This window comes from Malaclemys terrapin, chromosome 16, assembly GCF_027887155.1.
Source record: "Malaclemys terrapin pileata isolate rMalTer1 chromosome 16, rMalTer1.hap1, whole genome shotgun sequence".
NCBI classification, from domain to species: domain Eukaryota; kingdom Metazoa; phylum Chordata; order Testudines; family Emydidae; genus Malaclemys; species Malaclemys terrapin.
In genome coordinates this window covers 21,793,702-21,810,475 of record NC_071520.1, presented here as the reverse complement: position 1 = coordinate 21,810,475, position 16,774 = coordinate 21,793,702, and the positions used below count along the sequence as shown (strand labels likewise).

Genomic DNA, 16,774 nt, shown 5'->3' with positions numbered 1-16,774 from the left:
GGCTTACCACGGACCGAAGGTTGCCGATCTCTGGTTCAGACGCTTAAGCATGTGCATAACTTTACTTAGTTGCAGTGATTTCAGTTGAGTCGTGTTGCTAAAGTTACATGTGTTTAAATGTTTGTAGGATTGCATCAAAGCACAGCTGTACAACACACTACTGAGAATTCTGGCAGCTGCCATCACCTTAACTAAAGTAGTGATCACCTTGGTGGCAACAGAATTTTTTTTTTTTTTTTTAAAGTAGTGTAAACAGGGACCCTAGCACACAGTGGCTGGGCTAATCTAGCTAGATTAATCTTTCTCTTATACTGAACAAGATACCAAAAAAAACTCTGCTAAAAATTATACTGTCATGAAAAAAACTGAGGATTGTGTCCTATAACTATATCTGGTTTCTCTTAGAAAAGAAAATGACTGGAAGAGCTAGAGCTAGAGCGAGAGGAAGAGCTCGTGGCCAGCAAATTTCTGTACCTCCTGTAGGAGCAGCTTCTGTGAGTGTTCATTTTTCACATCCAGCACATCTACATTTTGAAATATTAAAATTCAGAGTTGTCTGCTTCCCATATAGTTGTATATGTATCAAGGGTTTCATTTAAAATCAAACCTGTTTTTGCCTCAACATGACTGATAAGCAAATGCACTGCCACAGTAAAGGTGGTATATTCCTTTAAAGCTTTGTGGGTGTAGGTGTCATTGACTTGCTAATGACCTTTGTGCCTTCCTGAGAGGTTTGGCAGTGTGCTAAACTTCATAGATAGGAATTACTTTCCATAAGGACAGGTAGATCCCTCAGATGCCTGAGTTTGAGTGCTGTATTCAGCAGTATATGGAACACAGAAGATGCTGCCTCCTGATGAGTTGCATTTATATATATATATATATATATATATATATATATATATATATATATGTGGTTATTCTAAAATATGTTCTGTATAACAGGCTTCCTTTCTGCAAAGTCAACTGCCTTTTTCCCTGTAGTTTTTGTGGTATTTTCTGTAGTATCTTTGGGGACCAGGAATTGCATTTCATGTTCCTCTGATTGCAATAATTGCAGGAGCCCTTTTATTTAATAATAATAAAAAAAAAGAGAGAGAGAGGGAGGACATGGTGGAGAGCAGCTTGAAGCCAGCTTCAGTTAACCAGTGATACAGCACTGCTATATGCAGAATAATTATGCCGTTTTCAGGGGGTGAGGGTATGTTTCTGTAGTGTTGTCTTCCAAACTGAACGAGCAATTTTACTGAATAACTTTTTGGTAACTTAGGTTAATATGTCACTCTATATTAAATAACCTATAGGCAATTAATTTTTTCCCTATATTAAATAACTGTCATAGGAACTTGGCTATGCAGTACACCCTCTGGTGACTTCATTTGATAGTACAGGTTTTCTTTGTGATATCAGTGAGTGCTGTTCCTAAGCATAATGGACTTTGCAGGGTCAGCAGCCACCTAGCTATGTGCAACCTAGACCTTTGCAACCTCATCCACAACCGCCATCAGAGGGAGAATTTGTTGGCCGTGGACGACAAAGAGGAGCTCCTATTGTTCCACAAGGTGAGGTGGAGGGGAGCAGGAAGTGAAGCTTATTGCCTACAGAACAAGTATTTAGAAGACTTAATGATTTAACTAAGATAATTAAATATATATTCAAGATGGCATTTCAGATTTAACTAATTATTCTGATTTTGAAGAAAAAAATCAGAAGTACTAAAAATTTTTCTGATGTCTCATAATGGCACATTATTCCTCAAACAGCCTGAACTTTGATGGAGCTAGATAAAGAAAGCAAAGCTTACTGTTGGGACCTGCTTATTCTACAGCCGGGCTCTAGTTGTCTTTGCTGTCATAGAATTAATAGTCCTGAGTGTATCTCTTTTCTTTTGGCAAATGGTGGAGATTGAAAGCTCTGTATAAGAAACCGTTTTTCAGAGCACATGGTTTTAATTGGTTTTGCCAGTTGAGGGTTGAAGTTAAACAAGCAGACTGGCATTTCTTGTGATTAGGAAATGGAATATATTTACATAACTTGTTTTACCTGTTCAATTTTTTTCTATCCTGAATTACTAGTAAATACTAGGGCTGACAAACAGTTAAAAAAATTAATCATGATTAATCACAAGATTTTTTTTTTTTTTTAAAAGGCGCAATTAATCAGTTTTAATCAGTCTGGAGCAGCTTGGCCGGGGTGGCTCCATGGAGGAGGGGGGAAGGAGGAAGGAGCAGCAATGGAGCAGGACAGCAGGGGGAGAGGCACCCCTGCCCTGGAGGCCTGTAGCCAGCACCCCACGAGCATTGCACCCTGGGTGGTGGCCCCCTTGCTGACCCCTAAGGCTGGACCTGTGCAGCAGGGAGGGGATGGTGCAGGTGTTGGGGGGGCTGGGCTCCTCTTTCCCCGCCACCCCCCCAGCAGGTTTTTAATGAGCTCTACCAAATTGCTCACAGACTATGGGATAGGGTCATGTGGTCATGTGCGATTTAAAGCTTATTAAAAATAAAGTGTTAATTTGGTTTGAGTTAATCGCATGTGTTAACTGCCATTAATTGACTGCCTTAGTAAATACTTACATTAGGATAGTTTTAAATACACAAGTTACCATATGGCTTGCTTTCAGCATTGCTTGGTTGAGGAGGGTAGAAATGATGCAACACACTTCTAGAACCACTACAGTTTCTTCTTTGACAGCTTGCACATGCAACTATAGTTGTAATAACTATACAAATTGGATTGAAATTCTTTTAAAGTGTCACTGAATTTAAGAGTTAACACTCCATTGAGAAGAATTAGAGCATTTAATCTCTATATAGGCCCCAAAAGAGGTTGATGTAGCCAGTTTTGATATCACTGCTCAAAGAGGTTCATGCTCTTCAGGTTCCAGATGTACGCTCATTCCCAGGAGATCTTAAGGCGTACTAGTACTACACAAAGCAGGCTTATTTTACTGCGTACAGAAAGAAGAAAGTGATAACACATTGGCTCCATGTTGATACTGCATATGGATCTGGAAGTACAGCCAATCTAATAGCAACCCATGAGCCTTCAGACGATTACACCACAAGATAAAGCAGTTCTTATAATGGTAGAATGGATCTACCTCAGTTCCGGGGGCCCCAGACACCTGTCACATTTCTCTGAATGAGTTTTGAGTTTATAGTATGAGTGCAGACATCATTTGAAAACTTAAGTTACAAGTAATTTTTTCCCTTTAAATATTTTGTTGAAATGCAATAGGTTACAGGAAAAATATCTGAGAACCTGGGTCGAAATTTGGCGTATTTCACAAAATTGAAATTAAGTTTTAACAAATAGTACTAAATCCCAAATTGTTGAAAATTAGGATTTAAAGTATATCCAGCTCTCCATTGCTATTTTAACTCTGTGTAATACCTGACTCCGTCTAACCCTTAGCCCTATAGCACTTTTAGAGTTGTAAAATACATCTCAAGTACCTACAGATTTTTTTTTTATAATGCCATTGTTCTGAGAGTTGAAGCAACCTTCAGGCTCCTTCAGATTGATTGTGCTATGGCAACTGTTCTGGCTTCTTCTGTTCAAGGGTTCAGTTCTTAGAGTCCTCAGCATTCTTTTGTTTGTATTTCACATTGTAATGGTTTAATAAATTGGTTAATTTTATCATGATTTATATTAATTTCCCCTCTCCCCAAAATTCCAGGACATGATATTTCAGTTGGTTTTCAGGAATTGTCATTAGCAGATAGGGGTGGACGTCGCAGAGATTTCTATGACCTTGGGGTAAATACGCGGCAAGCCATAGAACATGTTAAAGAGTCAAAAACAGGTAAGTTAAAATTGTGGTTTCAAATATAAAATGTACACTATATTTCTATGAGCATTATTTGCCATTGGCTTTGTCTCAACAGTTGTTTAAACTAGGATTATTTATATTTCAGTAGTGCCTAGAAGGCCAAATCAGGGACCAGGACTTCATTGTATTAGGAATGCTGTAAAAGCCTGGGGAGAAATAGTAGAAAAAACTGACCTTGCTCCAAAGGGTTTAAAATGTTAAGTGTTTCAGCAGGAACAAGACATTTTCATTTGAGGATACCTCTGTTGGTTCTATTATATATTTTTGTTGCACATTTATTGGGGGTCTCTTTTAGCTAAAAACTTGACAGTTATTTATTGAAATTAAATCTCCCCAACTTGCTCGTTTAGTTTTTCTCTTTAGTTTCAAAGGGGCTATCTAAAATGTGTTGCTCTCCCCTGGTAACTTCTGCAAACTTCTCCAGATTATTAAACTTCAGTTACATGCAAGGGGTCATTTTTAGTATTCCTCTGCTACTAGTTAATAGGTGCATGTTGACTTGATATTCTTAACAAATCTAATTGCCCAGATTTCATTCTGATGTTCAGTTTTGACCTGTATAGACTATAATGTTTAAAGTTGACTGTGTCCTGAATTGTCTCTCCATATTTGTAAATATCCTTTACTTCTGGGGGAATACTGCACCACTGCCCACTCGCATAATTCATGTCCCCCACAGGTTCTCCTCCCACCCACTGCAGAAAATACATTCCACGGGGGAGGCACTGCAGTTACACCTTTTGCTCACCAAGGGCTGCTGTGGTGCCAAAAGAGAGGGCAGCTGGCTCAGTGCTGGAGCAGCGAGCCAGGGAGGAAGGGGGCAGTTGGCTGCTTTCCTCACAGCGCCTTATCTGCAGGGCCAGATGAGGAAGCACAGGATATGGGAGGATGGACAGAGCAGGGCACATGAGACTGTTTGGGGGGTTAAAGACTGGGGTTCAGAAGGGCTAGTTGGGTGGACAGACTGAAACGGGCACAAGAGCTAGTGGGGTGACCGCATTGGATGGAAGTGGAGGTGCAGGGACACATGGGGATGGGATGGGTATTGGAGGGATGCAGGGATTAGGGTGGAGGTTAGGAACACACAGGGACAGAGGCAGATGTGTCTCTGAGTGAGTGGGGGAGGCTAGGGGTCAGCCAGGATCTGCATGGGAGAGGCTCCCTAACAATCCCTCCCCTCCCCCCCAAAATCCCCACAAACCCCCCCCCCGTTCTTCGAGTGCTTGCTCATATCGATTCCAATTAGGTGTGCGCGCGCCGCGTGCACGATCGTCGGAGAATTTTCTACCCTAGCAACACCCGGTGGGTCGGCTGCGGTATATATCCAGCGCCATGATGGTCGTTGGAACTGTGGAGCATGGCATAGCTGTTCTCCACTCTCCCTAGCTTTACTCGTTAGTTATTCTAGATAGTTGTTGTTATATTCTTTAGATTAGTAGTTTGTTGTTAATAGTTTGTTCACTAGTATAAATAGTTGTAAATAGTTAGCGGGGGTTAAGGGGGATATTTGTCCCCCACCCTTTCCCCCGGCGCACAGCCGGGCTCATGCCCAAGGCTCCTGGCTTTAAGCCGTGCGTGACCTGTGCTAAGCCTATGCCAACGGGAGACCCTCACGACTCTTGTCTGAAGTGCTTAGGGGAGTCTCACCAGACCGATAAGTGTAAAATCTGTAAGGCTTTCAGACCCAGAACCAAAAAGGAGCGGGACTTCAGACTCAAGCAGCTCCTTATGGAGGCGGCACTTTGCCAAGATCCTCCTTCAGCACGCCAAGTCCCGGCACCGAGTGCCTCGGTGCGCAGCGCCCTGGCGGCACCCGCCAGTACTGGACCGCAAGCAGACGTGGATAAAGCCTCACGGCACCATCCTCCCTCGGCACGGCACCGCGTCCACCACAAGCGCCTCGGCGCCGTTCCCTGTCTCCGGGACATAAAAGACCCCACAAGATGCAGGACGTCGCTGTCCTACAGGCACCGGCTCCCCTGGCACTGGTGGTAGAGTTGCGTTCGACTTTGGAATGCCAGAGGGCGCAGACATCCTCAACACCGTTGACTCCGGCACCGGGGGTAGGGCCATTGAGTCTGGTGCAGACTGGCTCACCGCCTTGTTCTGTGGTAGAGCCCTGTCTCCCTTCTACTCCGGAGACCTTCGCAACAGCGAAAGACCTCATCGCCCTCACGGAGCCGGCGCCGTCTCAGCCTGCGGCACCGCCTGCCCTTCGGACCGTGCAATCCAGGGACAAGCCTGCCCTGGTACGGCCACCATCTACGAGCCTGGACTCGCAGCACCGCTCCCGGTCTCGGAAGCAGGTCCCGACGCCACTCGCAGTCCCGGCGCTGATCTTCATCTTGGCACTGGTCGTACTCGCGGCCTAGGTCTTCTTCCCGGCACTGGTCTACGTCTTGGCACCATCCTGAGCATCGGTAGCGATCGGAGTCCAGACGCAGTTTTCGGCAGCGGTACGAGCGCTGCTCCCGGCACCGAGTCCACAGACAGTCTTAGTCATCCAGATCCGGATCTTGGTACCGGCATGGCCATCGGCACCACTCTCGATCCCGGTACCGCTCACCGGCACCGCGCAGAGACCACTCGCCTGTGGACCAGCACCATACCGGGCTGAGCCGATGTAACCACGCTCGGCACTGCCCTGGTCCTCAAGATCGGCGTCTCGCTCGTCCGATGGGGCTTCCCGATCGGCCTACCCTGCTCAGGGTCAGGCTGCCGACGACTTGGGTCATTGGCAGGAGGGGGCAGAGGACCCTACACAGGACCCTGCGCATTGGTCTTTCTGGACCCCGTGGGTGTATCACCAAGCGCAAGGGGCTCCACCAGTGGCCTCTCGCTCAGCACAATTTGAGCCCAGAGTTCCGGAGGCCACCATCTCCCGTCCTCCCCCAGGGCGCATGGAGGCTCCTGTGCCAACACCAGCACAGGCCCCAGACCCTGGGGCAGGAGATCCTTCACATCAGGGACCCTTAGAGCCGGACCCTCATTTGGATCCCTTACCCCCTGAGGCATCCTCCTCATCTTCCCCCGGATGAGGCGGTGGCGGGCACAACAGCTTCTGGCCCACCCCCAATAGATCTCCATGCCCACCAAGACCTATTACATAGGGTGGCACGCAACATGGACCTGCAGGCAGAGGAGATAGTGGAGGTACAGGACCTGGTGGTGAGCATCCTGTCGGCTGATGCCCCATCCCGGGTGGCATTACCACTAATTCGTATGGTTCAGGCTAATGCCAATACCATATGGCAACCCCTGCCTCCATCCCACCCACTGCCAGAGGTGTAGAGAGGAAGTACTTTGTCCCCTCCAAGGACCTTGAGTACCTATATACGCACCCTCCACCGTGTTCACTAGTCGTGTCCTCAATGACCGCAAGAGAGCGCCATGGTCAGCAAGCAGCAGCGCCCAAATCGAAGGACGCCAAACACTTCGATTTGTTCGGGCGTAAAGTTTACTCAGTGGGGGGTCCGCAGCTCAGAGCCGTGAACCATCAGGCACTCTTGAGTCGCTACAGTTACAACTCATGGAACTCCATGGGTAAATTCAAAGAGTTGGTTCCCCAGGACTCGAGAGAGGAGTTCGCGGCCTTAGTGGAGGAAGGTAAAAAGGTGGCTAGGACCTCCTTGCAGGCCTCCCCTAGACATAGCGGATTTGGCCGCCAGAACACTAGCATCTGGAATAGCCATGCGACTCGTCTCCTGGCTCCAGGTTTCGGAGTTACCGCCAGAACTGCAGCAGACCCTGCAGGATCTGCCGTTCGAGGGACAGGGATTGTTCTCGGACAAGACAGACTCTCGTTTGCAGAGCCTCAAGGACTCCAGAACCATCATGTGCTCCCTGGGGATGCATGTCCCAGGACCCCAGCGCAGGCCCTTTAGGCCCCAGCCACAAAGGTTCTACCCTCCCCCTCGTCTTCCCCAGAAGGCGGGGACGAGGTGGTAGACTGAGGTCGACCGGCCCCTAACCGGGTTAGAACCAAGGGCCTCCTAGACCACCTTCAGGCCCTAGGCAAAATTTTTGAAGGTGCGCTCGAGAACGGCGTACTAGCCACTACCCAGGATCCATTTCCTTTATTTCAGGATCGCCTCTCCCATTTCCACCGTGCTTGGTCCCTTATAACCTCAGACCATTGGGTCTTTCGCATGGTGGAAGGGGGATACGCTCTCCAGTTTTCTTCTTTTTCTCCCCCCCGCCTTCCCGTCCCTCTTCAGGGACCCTTCTCACGAGCATCTCCTTATCTAGGAGGTTTTTGGGCTCCTCTCTATGGGGGCCATAGAGGAGGTTCCATCGGAGTTAAGGAGTGGGGGGTTTTACTCCCGCTACTTCCTGATCCCCAAAGCAAAATGGGGTCTGCGACCGATTTTAGATTTACGCGGACTCAACAAATTCATAGTAAAGTTGAAGTTCCGCATGGTCTTCTTGGGGACCCTCATCCCTTCCCTGGATCCTGGGGACTGGTACGTTGCCCTCGACATGAAGGATGCATATTTTCATATAGCAGTCTACCCTCGCAGCACAGGCGCTTCCTGCAGTTTGTAGTAAACAAGGTGCACTACCAATTTTCTGTCCTTCCCTTCGGCTTGTCTGCGGCTCCGAGAGTCTTCACCAAATGTATGGCTGTCGTGGCAGCATACCTTCGTCGTCAAAGGATACAGGTGTTCCCGTATCTAGACGACTGGCTGGTGTGCGGCCGCACACTAGCCAGATCAGGTTCACGTTCAGATAATACTACGAACGTTCCGCGAGTTAGGCATTCTGCTCAACGAAGAAAAGTCCACTCTGGAGCCAACCCAGAGAATAGAGTTTATCGGGGCAGTCTTAGACTCCATACTCGCCAGAGCTCTTCTACCAGACACTCTGTTCCACGCCATCACAAACATCATCCACGGACTCCAGGTCTTCCCGATCACCACGATAAGGACGTGTCTCTGCCTGTTGGGACACATGGCCTCTTGCACTTACGTAACCAGGCATGCCAGACTTCGGCTTCGCCCACTTCAGGCCTGGGTATCATTGGTGTACCGTCCTTATCGGGACAACCTGAGCATGGTGGGCATGGTTCCTAACCCGGTTTTGACCTCTTTCAATTGGTGGCTGGATCACAAGGCTGTTTGCGCAGGAGTGCCATTCCACGCCCCGCAACCCTCCCTGCACCTGGTCACAGACGCTTCATCTCTAGGTTGGGGCACTCACCTCGGGGAACACCATACGCAGGACCTGTGGACCGCATCCCAACTGGCTCTGCACATCAATGTTCAGGAGCTGATGGCGGTGCGCCTAGCCTGTCAGGCATTTCTCAGTCTCCTACATGGCCGTTGCGTGTCAGTCCTCACAGACAACACCACGGCCATGTTCTACATCAACAAGCAAGGAGGAGCCCGGTCGTCTCTCCTATGCCAAGAGGCCATTCGCCTGTGGGAGTTCTGCATTGCCCACTCGATACATCTCATGGCATCGTTCCTCCTTGGAGTCCAGAACACTCTAGTGGACCGTCTCAGCAGATCCTTCCAGACACACGAGTGGTTGATTCACCCGGATATCATCCATTCCATTTTCCAGAGGTGGGGATTTCCCCAAGTTGACCTGTTCGCCTCACGAGCCAACAGGAAGTGCCACGTGTTCTGCTCCCTCCAAGGGCGATCTCCGGGCTCCCTGTCGGACGCTTTCCTCCTATCGTGGAGAGACCAGCTGTTCTACGCTTTCCCTCCATTCCCACTGGTCCACAGGGTACTGCTCAAGCTACGCAGAGACAAGGCATGTATGATTCTAGTCGCTCCAGGTTGGCCAAGACAGCACTGGTACACCACGCTTCTGGAGCTATCGGTACAAACTCCGATCACGCTTCCCTTGTGCCCAGACTTGATCTCTCAGGACCATGGCCGACTGTCACCCCGACCTGCAATCACTCCACCTTACGGTGTGGATGTTACATGGCTGAATCGGGCAGAGCTGCGATGCTCACATCCTGTGCAACAGATTCTGCTGGGAAGTAGGAAGCCCTCTACATGGACCACTTACTTAGCCAAGTGGAAGAGTTCTCCTGTTGGTGCGAGCAGCGAGCCACGCCCCCCTTGCAGGAGTCAATTCCACTTATACTTGAATATCTCCTATCCCTAAAACAGTAGGGCTTGGCGATATCCTCGGTCAGGGTTCACCTGGCCGCTATATCGGCGTTCCACCCAGGAGAACACGCTTCTCGGTCTTCTCTAACCCAATGGTCGTCAGATTCCTCAAGGGCTTAGACAGTCTATACCCAGAGCAACGTCAACCAGTTCTGGCGTGGGATCTTAACCTGGTTCTCTCCAAGCTCACAGGGCCCCCTTTTGAGACATTGGCTACCTACTCACTCCTTTACCTATCTTGGAAGACAGGCTTCCTTGTAGCCATCACTTTAGCAAGGCGTGTTTCTGAAATCAGGGCGCTCACGTCTGAGCCTCCATACACAGTCTTCCATAAAGACAAGGTGCAGCTTCCCCCCCCCCCCCGCCTTTCTTCCCAAGGTGGTATCAGCTTTTCATGTGAACCAGGATATATTTCTCCCGGTCTTCCATCCTAAGCCGCACGACACGCGCCAAGACCAGCGTATGCACTCCTTGGACGTACGCAGGGCCCTTGCTTTCTATATTGAGCGTACAAAGCCGTTTAGGAAGACGACGTAACTCTTCATTGCGGTGGCCGACCGGATGAAAGGCTTACCGGTCTCCTCGCAACGTTTCTTCTTGGCTCACATCCTGCATTCGTGCTTGTTACGACCTGGCCGGTGCCCCGACGCCACGCCTCACCGCCCACTCCATGAGGGCCCAAGCCTCCTCAGCTGCCTTCCTGGCTCATGTCCTGATCCAGGACATTTGTAGAGCGGCGGTTTGGTCATCGATCCACACCTTCGCGGCTCACTATGCGCTTGTACAGCAGTCCAGAGACGATGCTGCATTCGGATTAGCAGTTTTGCACTCAGCGATGTCTCACTCCAACCCCACCGCCTAGGTAAGGCTTGGTAGTCACCTAATTGGAATCAATATGAGCAAGCACTTGAAGAAGAAAAAACGGTTACTCACCTTTTGTAACCGTTGTTCTTCGAGATGTGTTGCTCGTATCCATTCCAAACCCGCCCCCCTTCCCCACTGTCGGAGTAGCCGGCAAGAAGGAACTGAGGGGGCACTGGGCCGGCTGGGGTATATATCCAGTGCCATGAAGGTGCCACTCAAGGGGGCTCCACAGCCGACCCACCGGGTGTTGCTAGGGTAGAAAATTTTCCAACTATCGTGCACGCGGCGTGCATGCACAGCTAATTGGAATGGATATGAGCAACACATTTCGAAGAACAACAGTTACAAAGGAGAGTAACCGTTTTTTCCATACTTATCCCGCCCACACCCAGCAACCCTCCAGGTTCGATCCCAGGCTCCTTCCCAGGAATTACGTCCCTCTCCCTCAGTGCCTCTGTTACCCCTAACTCCCCCAAGCCTTTGCACTGCTTCTGAGCGGTGCAGGAAATATGTTCCTGTGCATTATAGTTTAAATGTACTATTACTTAGTTCTGTATTAATATGCCTAGTAAGAAATTTATTTGTCATACGTTTTCTGAATCTTTTAGTTGTCCTTATTGTTTCAGACATACTTGCTGACAGGTATTTTGAAATAAATTACTAAAATAATTGAAGAGGGTGTGATTATATTGTTGTTTTGACACACAAAATATGCAGAATTTTTAGGTTTTTGGTGCAGAATTCCGCCCCAGGAGTAATCCTTTTTAAATTCAGGACCTGGATCCTCTACTTTCTTTTTCTTTTCTAAGAAGGTTTAGACAGGAATCTAAACACCAGGGGTCTCAAACATGCAGCAGAGTTATTTGCTGCAGCCCTCCAAGCTCTCTCCCCCCACCCCCCCCCCCGAGTTATTTCTTGGGTTTTCAAAGCATTATTTGATTAGAGGATACATATGACAATTCTGCCTTAGCAAACACAGCAGGTTGGATAAGAGAGAGAGAGCTTCTGTTAGCTATTTACCCCTTCTTTGGTGGGTAATGTTAGGCAGTTGCAGGCTGCACTGGTGGTGCAAATTTCCTCTTAGAAGCTGATTCTTGGAGGGGTTTACACCAGTGACAGAAATTTAACTACTAGTGATGGTCTTGTCTTGATTATATTGCGGGTTTTCCTCTTGAGCACTAGAGGAGTGTAAATAAATGGTACAGTATTGAAGGAAAATTGGGCTTGCCATTTTAATGAGTCTGGGGGGACACTCAGTGAAATAGAAATGCAGCAACGTAAACTGATGTGTAAGGAAGTATAACTTAAAGTGCATAACTAATTTGTGGTACTTACTGCCACGTTGTATTGAGTCAGAGCTTAGTAAGTGCAAAAATAAACTGGCATCTTGAGTGGATTAAAATATGCACAGTTACGTTGATAAACACTTGTGCTTTGTGGAATAAGCCAACCACTAACTGCTTGGGGTAAGGAAGAGATGTCCACTATGGACAAGTTGTAATTGTTTACAGGAGCTCTAGCATCTTTCTCTGAAGCACCTACAGTCTACTTTAAGTGACGCAATACCAGACTGGATGCTGTTCTCGTTCTATATGGCACTTCTCCAGCAGGTGATAGGATTATAGAATCTCTGGAAATTTGACACTGGCAGCCACCTGCTGGATGCCTCTGAAAGAGGATTTGCATGATTTCCCTAGTTAGTAGAGTTGAAATAGTTCAGAAAAAGTTTTAATAATTAAATTTTGGGGTGGGGTGTCACTATTTAAAAATTGCAGAATTGTTGAAATGCTGTAAATTGGAAAAATTTAGTTTTATAACGAGCTATTTTTGTCATTTTAGGTACTTCAGGTACCACAATAAGATTAAGTACGAACCATTTTCGGTTGACGTCTCGTCCACAATGGGCTTTATATCAATACCATATTGATTATAATCCTCAGATGGAAGCTCGGCGTCTTCGTTCAGCTTTACTCTTTCAGCATGAAGAAATTATTGGGAGGACACATGCATTTGATGGAACAATATTATTCTTACCAAAAAAACTAGAAAATAAGGTGTGTGTGTGTATGTATGTATGAAATAGAATCTAGCACCATTTGTTTTACTCTTGCGTAGTACTTTCATTCTTTTTGGGGTGAAACTCGATGCAGTATGAGTAGGATTGCTATAAAATATGTAGCTTTTAATTAGGTTGAGTTTCCGAGATGTAATTATTTGACTTGAAGTATGGGAACTTGATGGGCTAATGAAACTCAAATCATACTAGCCCACACCCAAATTCTTCAGGCCCAAATAATCCCGTATTCCTGCATGGTGATGGAGTTGAGTCAAAACTCCTCTATTGACCTCTAGTGCCTTTAAAGTTTGAAGGTACTGAACAAAAAGAGCATCTTGAAGTCTTAAGACTGACTGCTCTGGTGCCTGTCCAGCCTACAAGCCTGGGCTGCTTGTAATAAGCAAAAAACTTGCCTACACTCAGCACCAAGCCACCTTCTTCTAAGCCCTCTGGGTACTGCCACCTCTTGGCTCAGTACAGCCACGATGATGCCAATACTTCAATTCTGTCCAGTCTGGCTTCAATACAGTCTGTCCACTCTCCACTTTACTGGCACTGACTGTCCTGGTGCCTGAAGAACTGGTACTGACTTATGCCTTAGACTACTTGTTTGTTACTGTCCCTGTCATTATTGATGTTTTCTCTCAGTACTGTTGATGCCACAGGCAGGTAGGGCAGCTAAGGACTTGATGACACCCTGACTTTCAATTGCTTTTTTTCCTCAGCTTGGTGGGTGGTAGTCAGGAGTACTGGTACAGACTTTGATGCATAAGCCACCCAGTATGGGAGAAATCTTCTGAGGTTATTCCTCTAGCTACTCCATCTGGTACCACCGTGGCTTCACTAGAAGATTATTCATTTTCATCTGAGTCAGCCAGGAGCAGGGAGGAATCTCCATTACTATACTTGGGCTATAGACACTCCTCTCCGATAACTCCTGAATGGGATTCCAGGGTGGAGTTCTAACACTCTAGGCATAGATTTCATTCTAGGGATATTCTTCTAGGGAGTCCACCCTGCTGGCCTCCAGTGACATAGGCCAGCCAACCTACCTTGGCTTTATTGGGCACCCTGGGGCATTTCTTGTCCCTACAGAACAACCTCAGCAACGCAATTGCGGCATAGATGCCAACTTTTCCAGGTGCTGATGAGTTCTTGCGCGTCCCCGACTCCACCCCTGCCCAACCCCTTCCCCAAAGTCCCTGCCCATATTGGACTCCTTCCCCAAATCCCTGCCCCGGCCCCGCCACTTCCCTGAGTGCACCGCGTTCCCCCTTCTCCTCTGCTGGAACTAGGGGGAGAAGCAGCATGCTCAGGGGAGGAGGCAGAGCGGAGGTTGAGGTGAGCTGGGATGGGGTGGGGCGCTGCCGGTGGGTGCAGAGCACCCACCAATTTTCCCCTGTGGGTGCTACAGCCCTGGAGGACCCACAGAGTCGGCGCCTATGAGTTGAGGCCTTGGTTACCTCAGCCTTCAAAGGAGGTTCCTTCCACTCCATTACCTTCACACCCTCCAGTTTCCAAGGTGCAGCCTGAGGAGGAGCTAGAAAATGACCAGCACAAGATGCATTCGGATTTATCATCTTTGTCAGTGGGTGAGGTAGTTGGGCTGATTCTAGTCCATCCCTATCTGCGGACTACAAAGCATTCCAAGAGTTGACGAGGAGAGCAGCTACAGCATTAGAGCTATCTCTGGAGGTCATTCAGGAGAGCACTGTAGAGTCCTGGAGCCCTTACACTGTGCTGTCCCTGGTCAAGTGGTGCACCCTATGTATAAGGGGCTGTAGGTTCCCACCAACGTACTATGGCAAACTCTTGTCTCTATAGCACCCACCTTGAATAAGGCTGACCGTTGCTGTCAGGTTCTGGCACAAGGTTTCAAACAGTTTTTCCTATGCTGGGGTCCTTGGTAATAATGGCATCCAGTAGTGGATAAGACAAGGTGAGCAAAAATCTACTCCCAGGGATGAAGGGGAAAAAAACTGGGTTTGCTTGGAAGAAAGTTACTTGACTGTGAAGATTGCTAGTTATCAGGTGATTGTTGCAAAATACAATTTTATTAAGTGGAGCGCTCTCTCTATTCCCTGAAACTCTTAGAGGAGCTAATTGAAGAGCTCAAGTCTGTTGTGGCCAAGGGCTAGCTTGTCTCCAGAACATCTCTTCTGGCAGCTCTCAATGGACTAGAGAAAGCAGCTTGATCTGTGGTCACAGCCATTGTAATGAGAAGGGTGTTGTGAACACTTTGGGTATCCCTAAGGAAGTGGAGACAACTATTGAGGACCTTCCCTTTGAGGGAGATGTCTGTCTTACTACTAAGAAGGTTAAGGCCTTGCACACCCTTAAAGATTCTTGTGCAACCATAATATATTTGGGGGTGTATGTACTTTCACTCACAAGGAAGCAGTATAGGCCTCAACTTTACTACCAATCACACACTTATGCACCAAGGCAGCCTGAACAGGCAAGGAAGAGGCATAAATTCCCAAGTCAGAGGTAGTTATCTGTTCCTGCCTCAGTAATCTCTCACCAGCAGCAGTCATCTAAACAGTAGATTTGACTGCCTCCTCAGGAACAGAGTTTCAGTTGTTCAAAACCCATTTGAGAAGCAATTGTACCATTTCTGCAGTGTCTGAAACACCATCACCTCAAATCGCTGGATTCTAGATGTGGAATTGGGATACAGCACACCATTTCAGTCTCTGCCTTAACCATTCCTATTCAGGGACCCCCACTCACCAGATTGCATTGTTTCAAGAAGTGCAGGCTCTTCCCAGTCTTGGTGCTATCGAGGTGCCACCCTCCCACAACATCAGGAAAAGGATTTTATTCTTGCGACTTACCTTCAGAAATAAAGGGGGGGGATTAAGGCCCATCCTACATCTGAGAGACCTGAACGTCTTAATAAAAAAAGAAAGTTTTAGGATGGTGTCCCTGGTCTCCCTCATTCCTTCCCTCAACTTGAATGACAGGTACGCCGCTGTCAATCTGCAGGACGCTTATTTTCATGTGGCCATTCTACCCTGCCACGGAAAATGCCTTATATTCACAGTGGGGGAAAATATCATTACCTATATACACTCTTACCGTTTTGAGCTATCATTAGTACCTCAACTTTTCACTAAGGCCTTGGCTACACTCGGGACTTCACAGGGCTGCCACGGCAGTGCTGTGAAGCGCAAGTGTAGTCGCGCCGCCAGCGCTGCAAGAGAGCTCTCGCAGTGCTGTATGTACTCCACCTCTCCGAGGGGAATAGCTTGCAGCACTGCAAGCGTGCAGCGCTGCAGGCTCTGATTACACTGGTGCTTTACAGCGCTGTACTTGCTGCGCTCAGGGGTGTGTTTTTTCACACCCCCGAGCGCAGCAAGTTGCAGCGCTGTACACCGCCAGTGTAGCCATGGCCTTAGTGCGTGGCATTACTAGCAGCTTATCTAAGGCGTGTGAGCATCCAGGAATTCCCTTATCTGGGTGACTGGTTAATCTGTGGCTGCTTCTGCCAGCAATTCACAGGGAATACTTGTCAGTTCCAGTGTCTTTTCAATCACTTGGATCAGAAAATAAAAAGGGACAAATCCTTATTGACTCTAGGGCAGGGAATTGAATTCATCAGATTTTCACAACTTGATAACTGCAACCACTTACTTTCCTCAGGAGAGATTTTATTCCCTCTTCTCCCTGTATGCTAGTCTCCACTCTCATTTGTCAACAGTCAGAACATGGGTTGCTCGGTTACATGTGACATCCTGCATATATGTGACACTGAATGCTAGTCTACACCTGCAGTGTATGCAAAGCAGGTTGGAGTCTGTATGTTGTCCAAGTAGATATTCTTTGAACATGCTAATTCACATACTGGTGCAAGTCTTATAATTAAACTGGTCGATGAGTTTGGAAGATGTG

General features: G+C 47.7%; 1 protein-coding gene across 1 annotated transcript in view; it reads left to right on the top strand.

Annotated features, from left to right (window-relative positions):
- The first annotated feature begins 413 nt into the window (after positions 1 to 413).
- The window catches only part of PIWIL1 (piwi like RNA-mediated gene silencing 1), a 56,077-nt gene continuing 39,716 nt past the window's right edge, over positions 414 to 16,774 (top strand). The window contains exons 1-4 of the mRNA XM_054006702.1: positions 414 to 494; positions 1,451 to 1,562; positions 3,680 to 3,805; positions 12,664 to 12,878. Coding sequence (XP_053862677.1) covers positions 414 to 494; positions 1,451 to 1,562; positions 3,680 to 3,805; positions 12,664 to 12,878 — 534 coding nt within the window. The remainder of the gene's footprint in view (positions 495 to 1,450; positions 1,563 to 3,679; positions 3,806 to 12,663; positions 12,879 to 16,774) is intronic.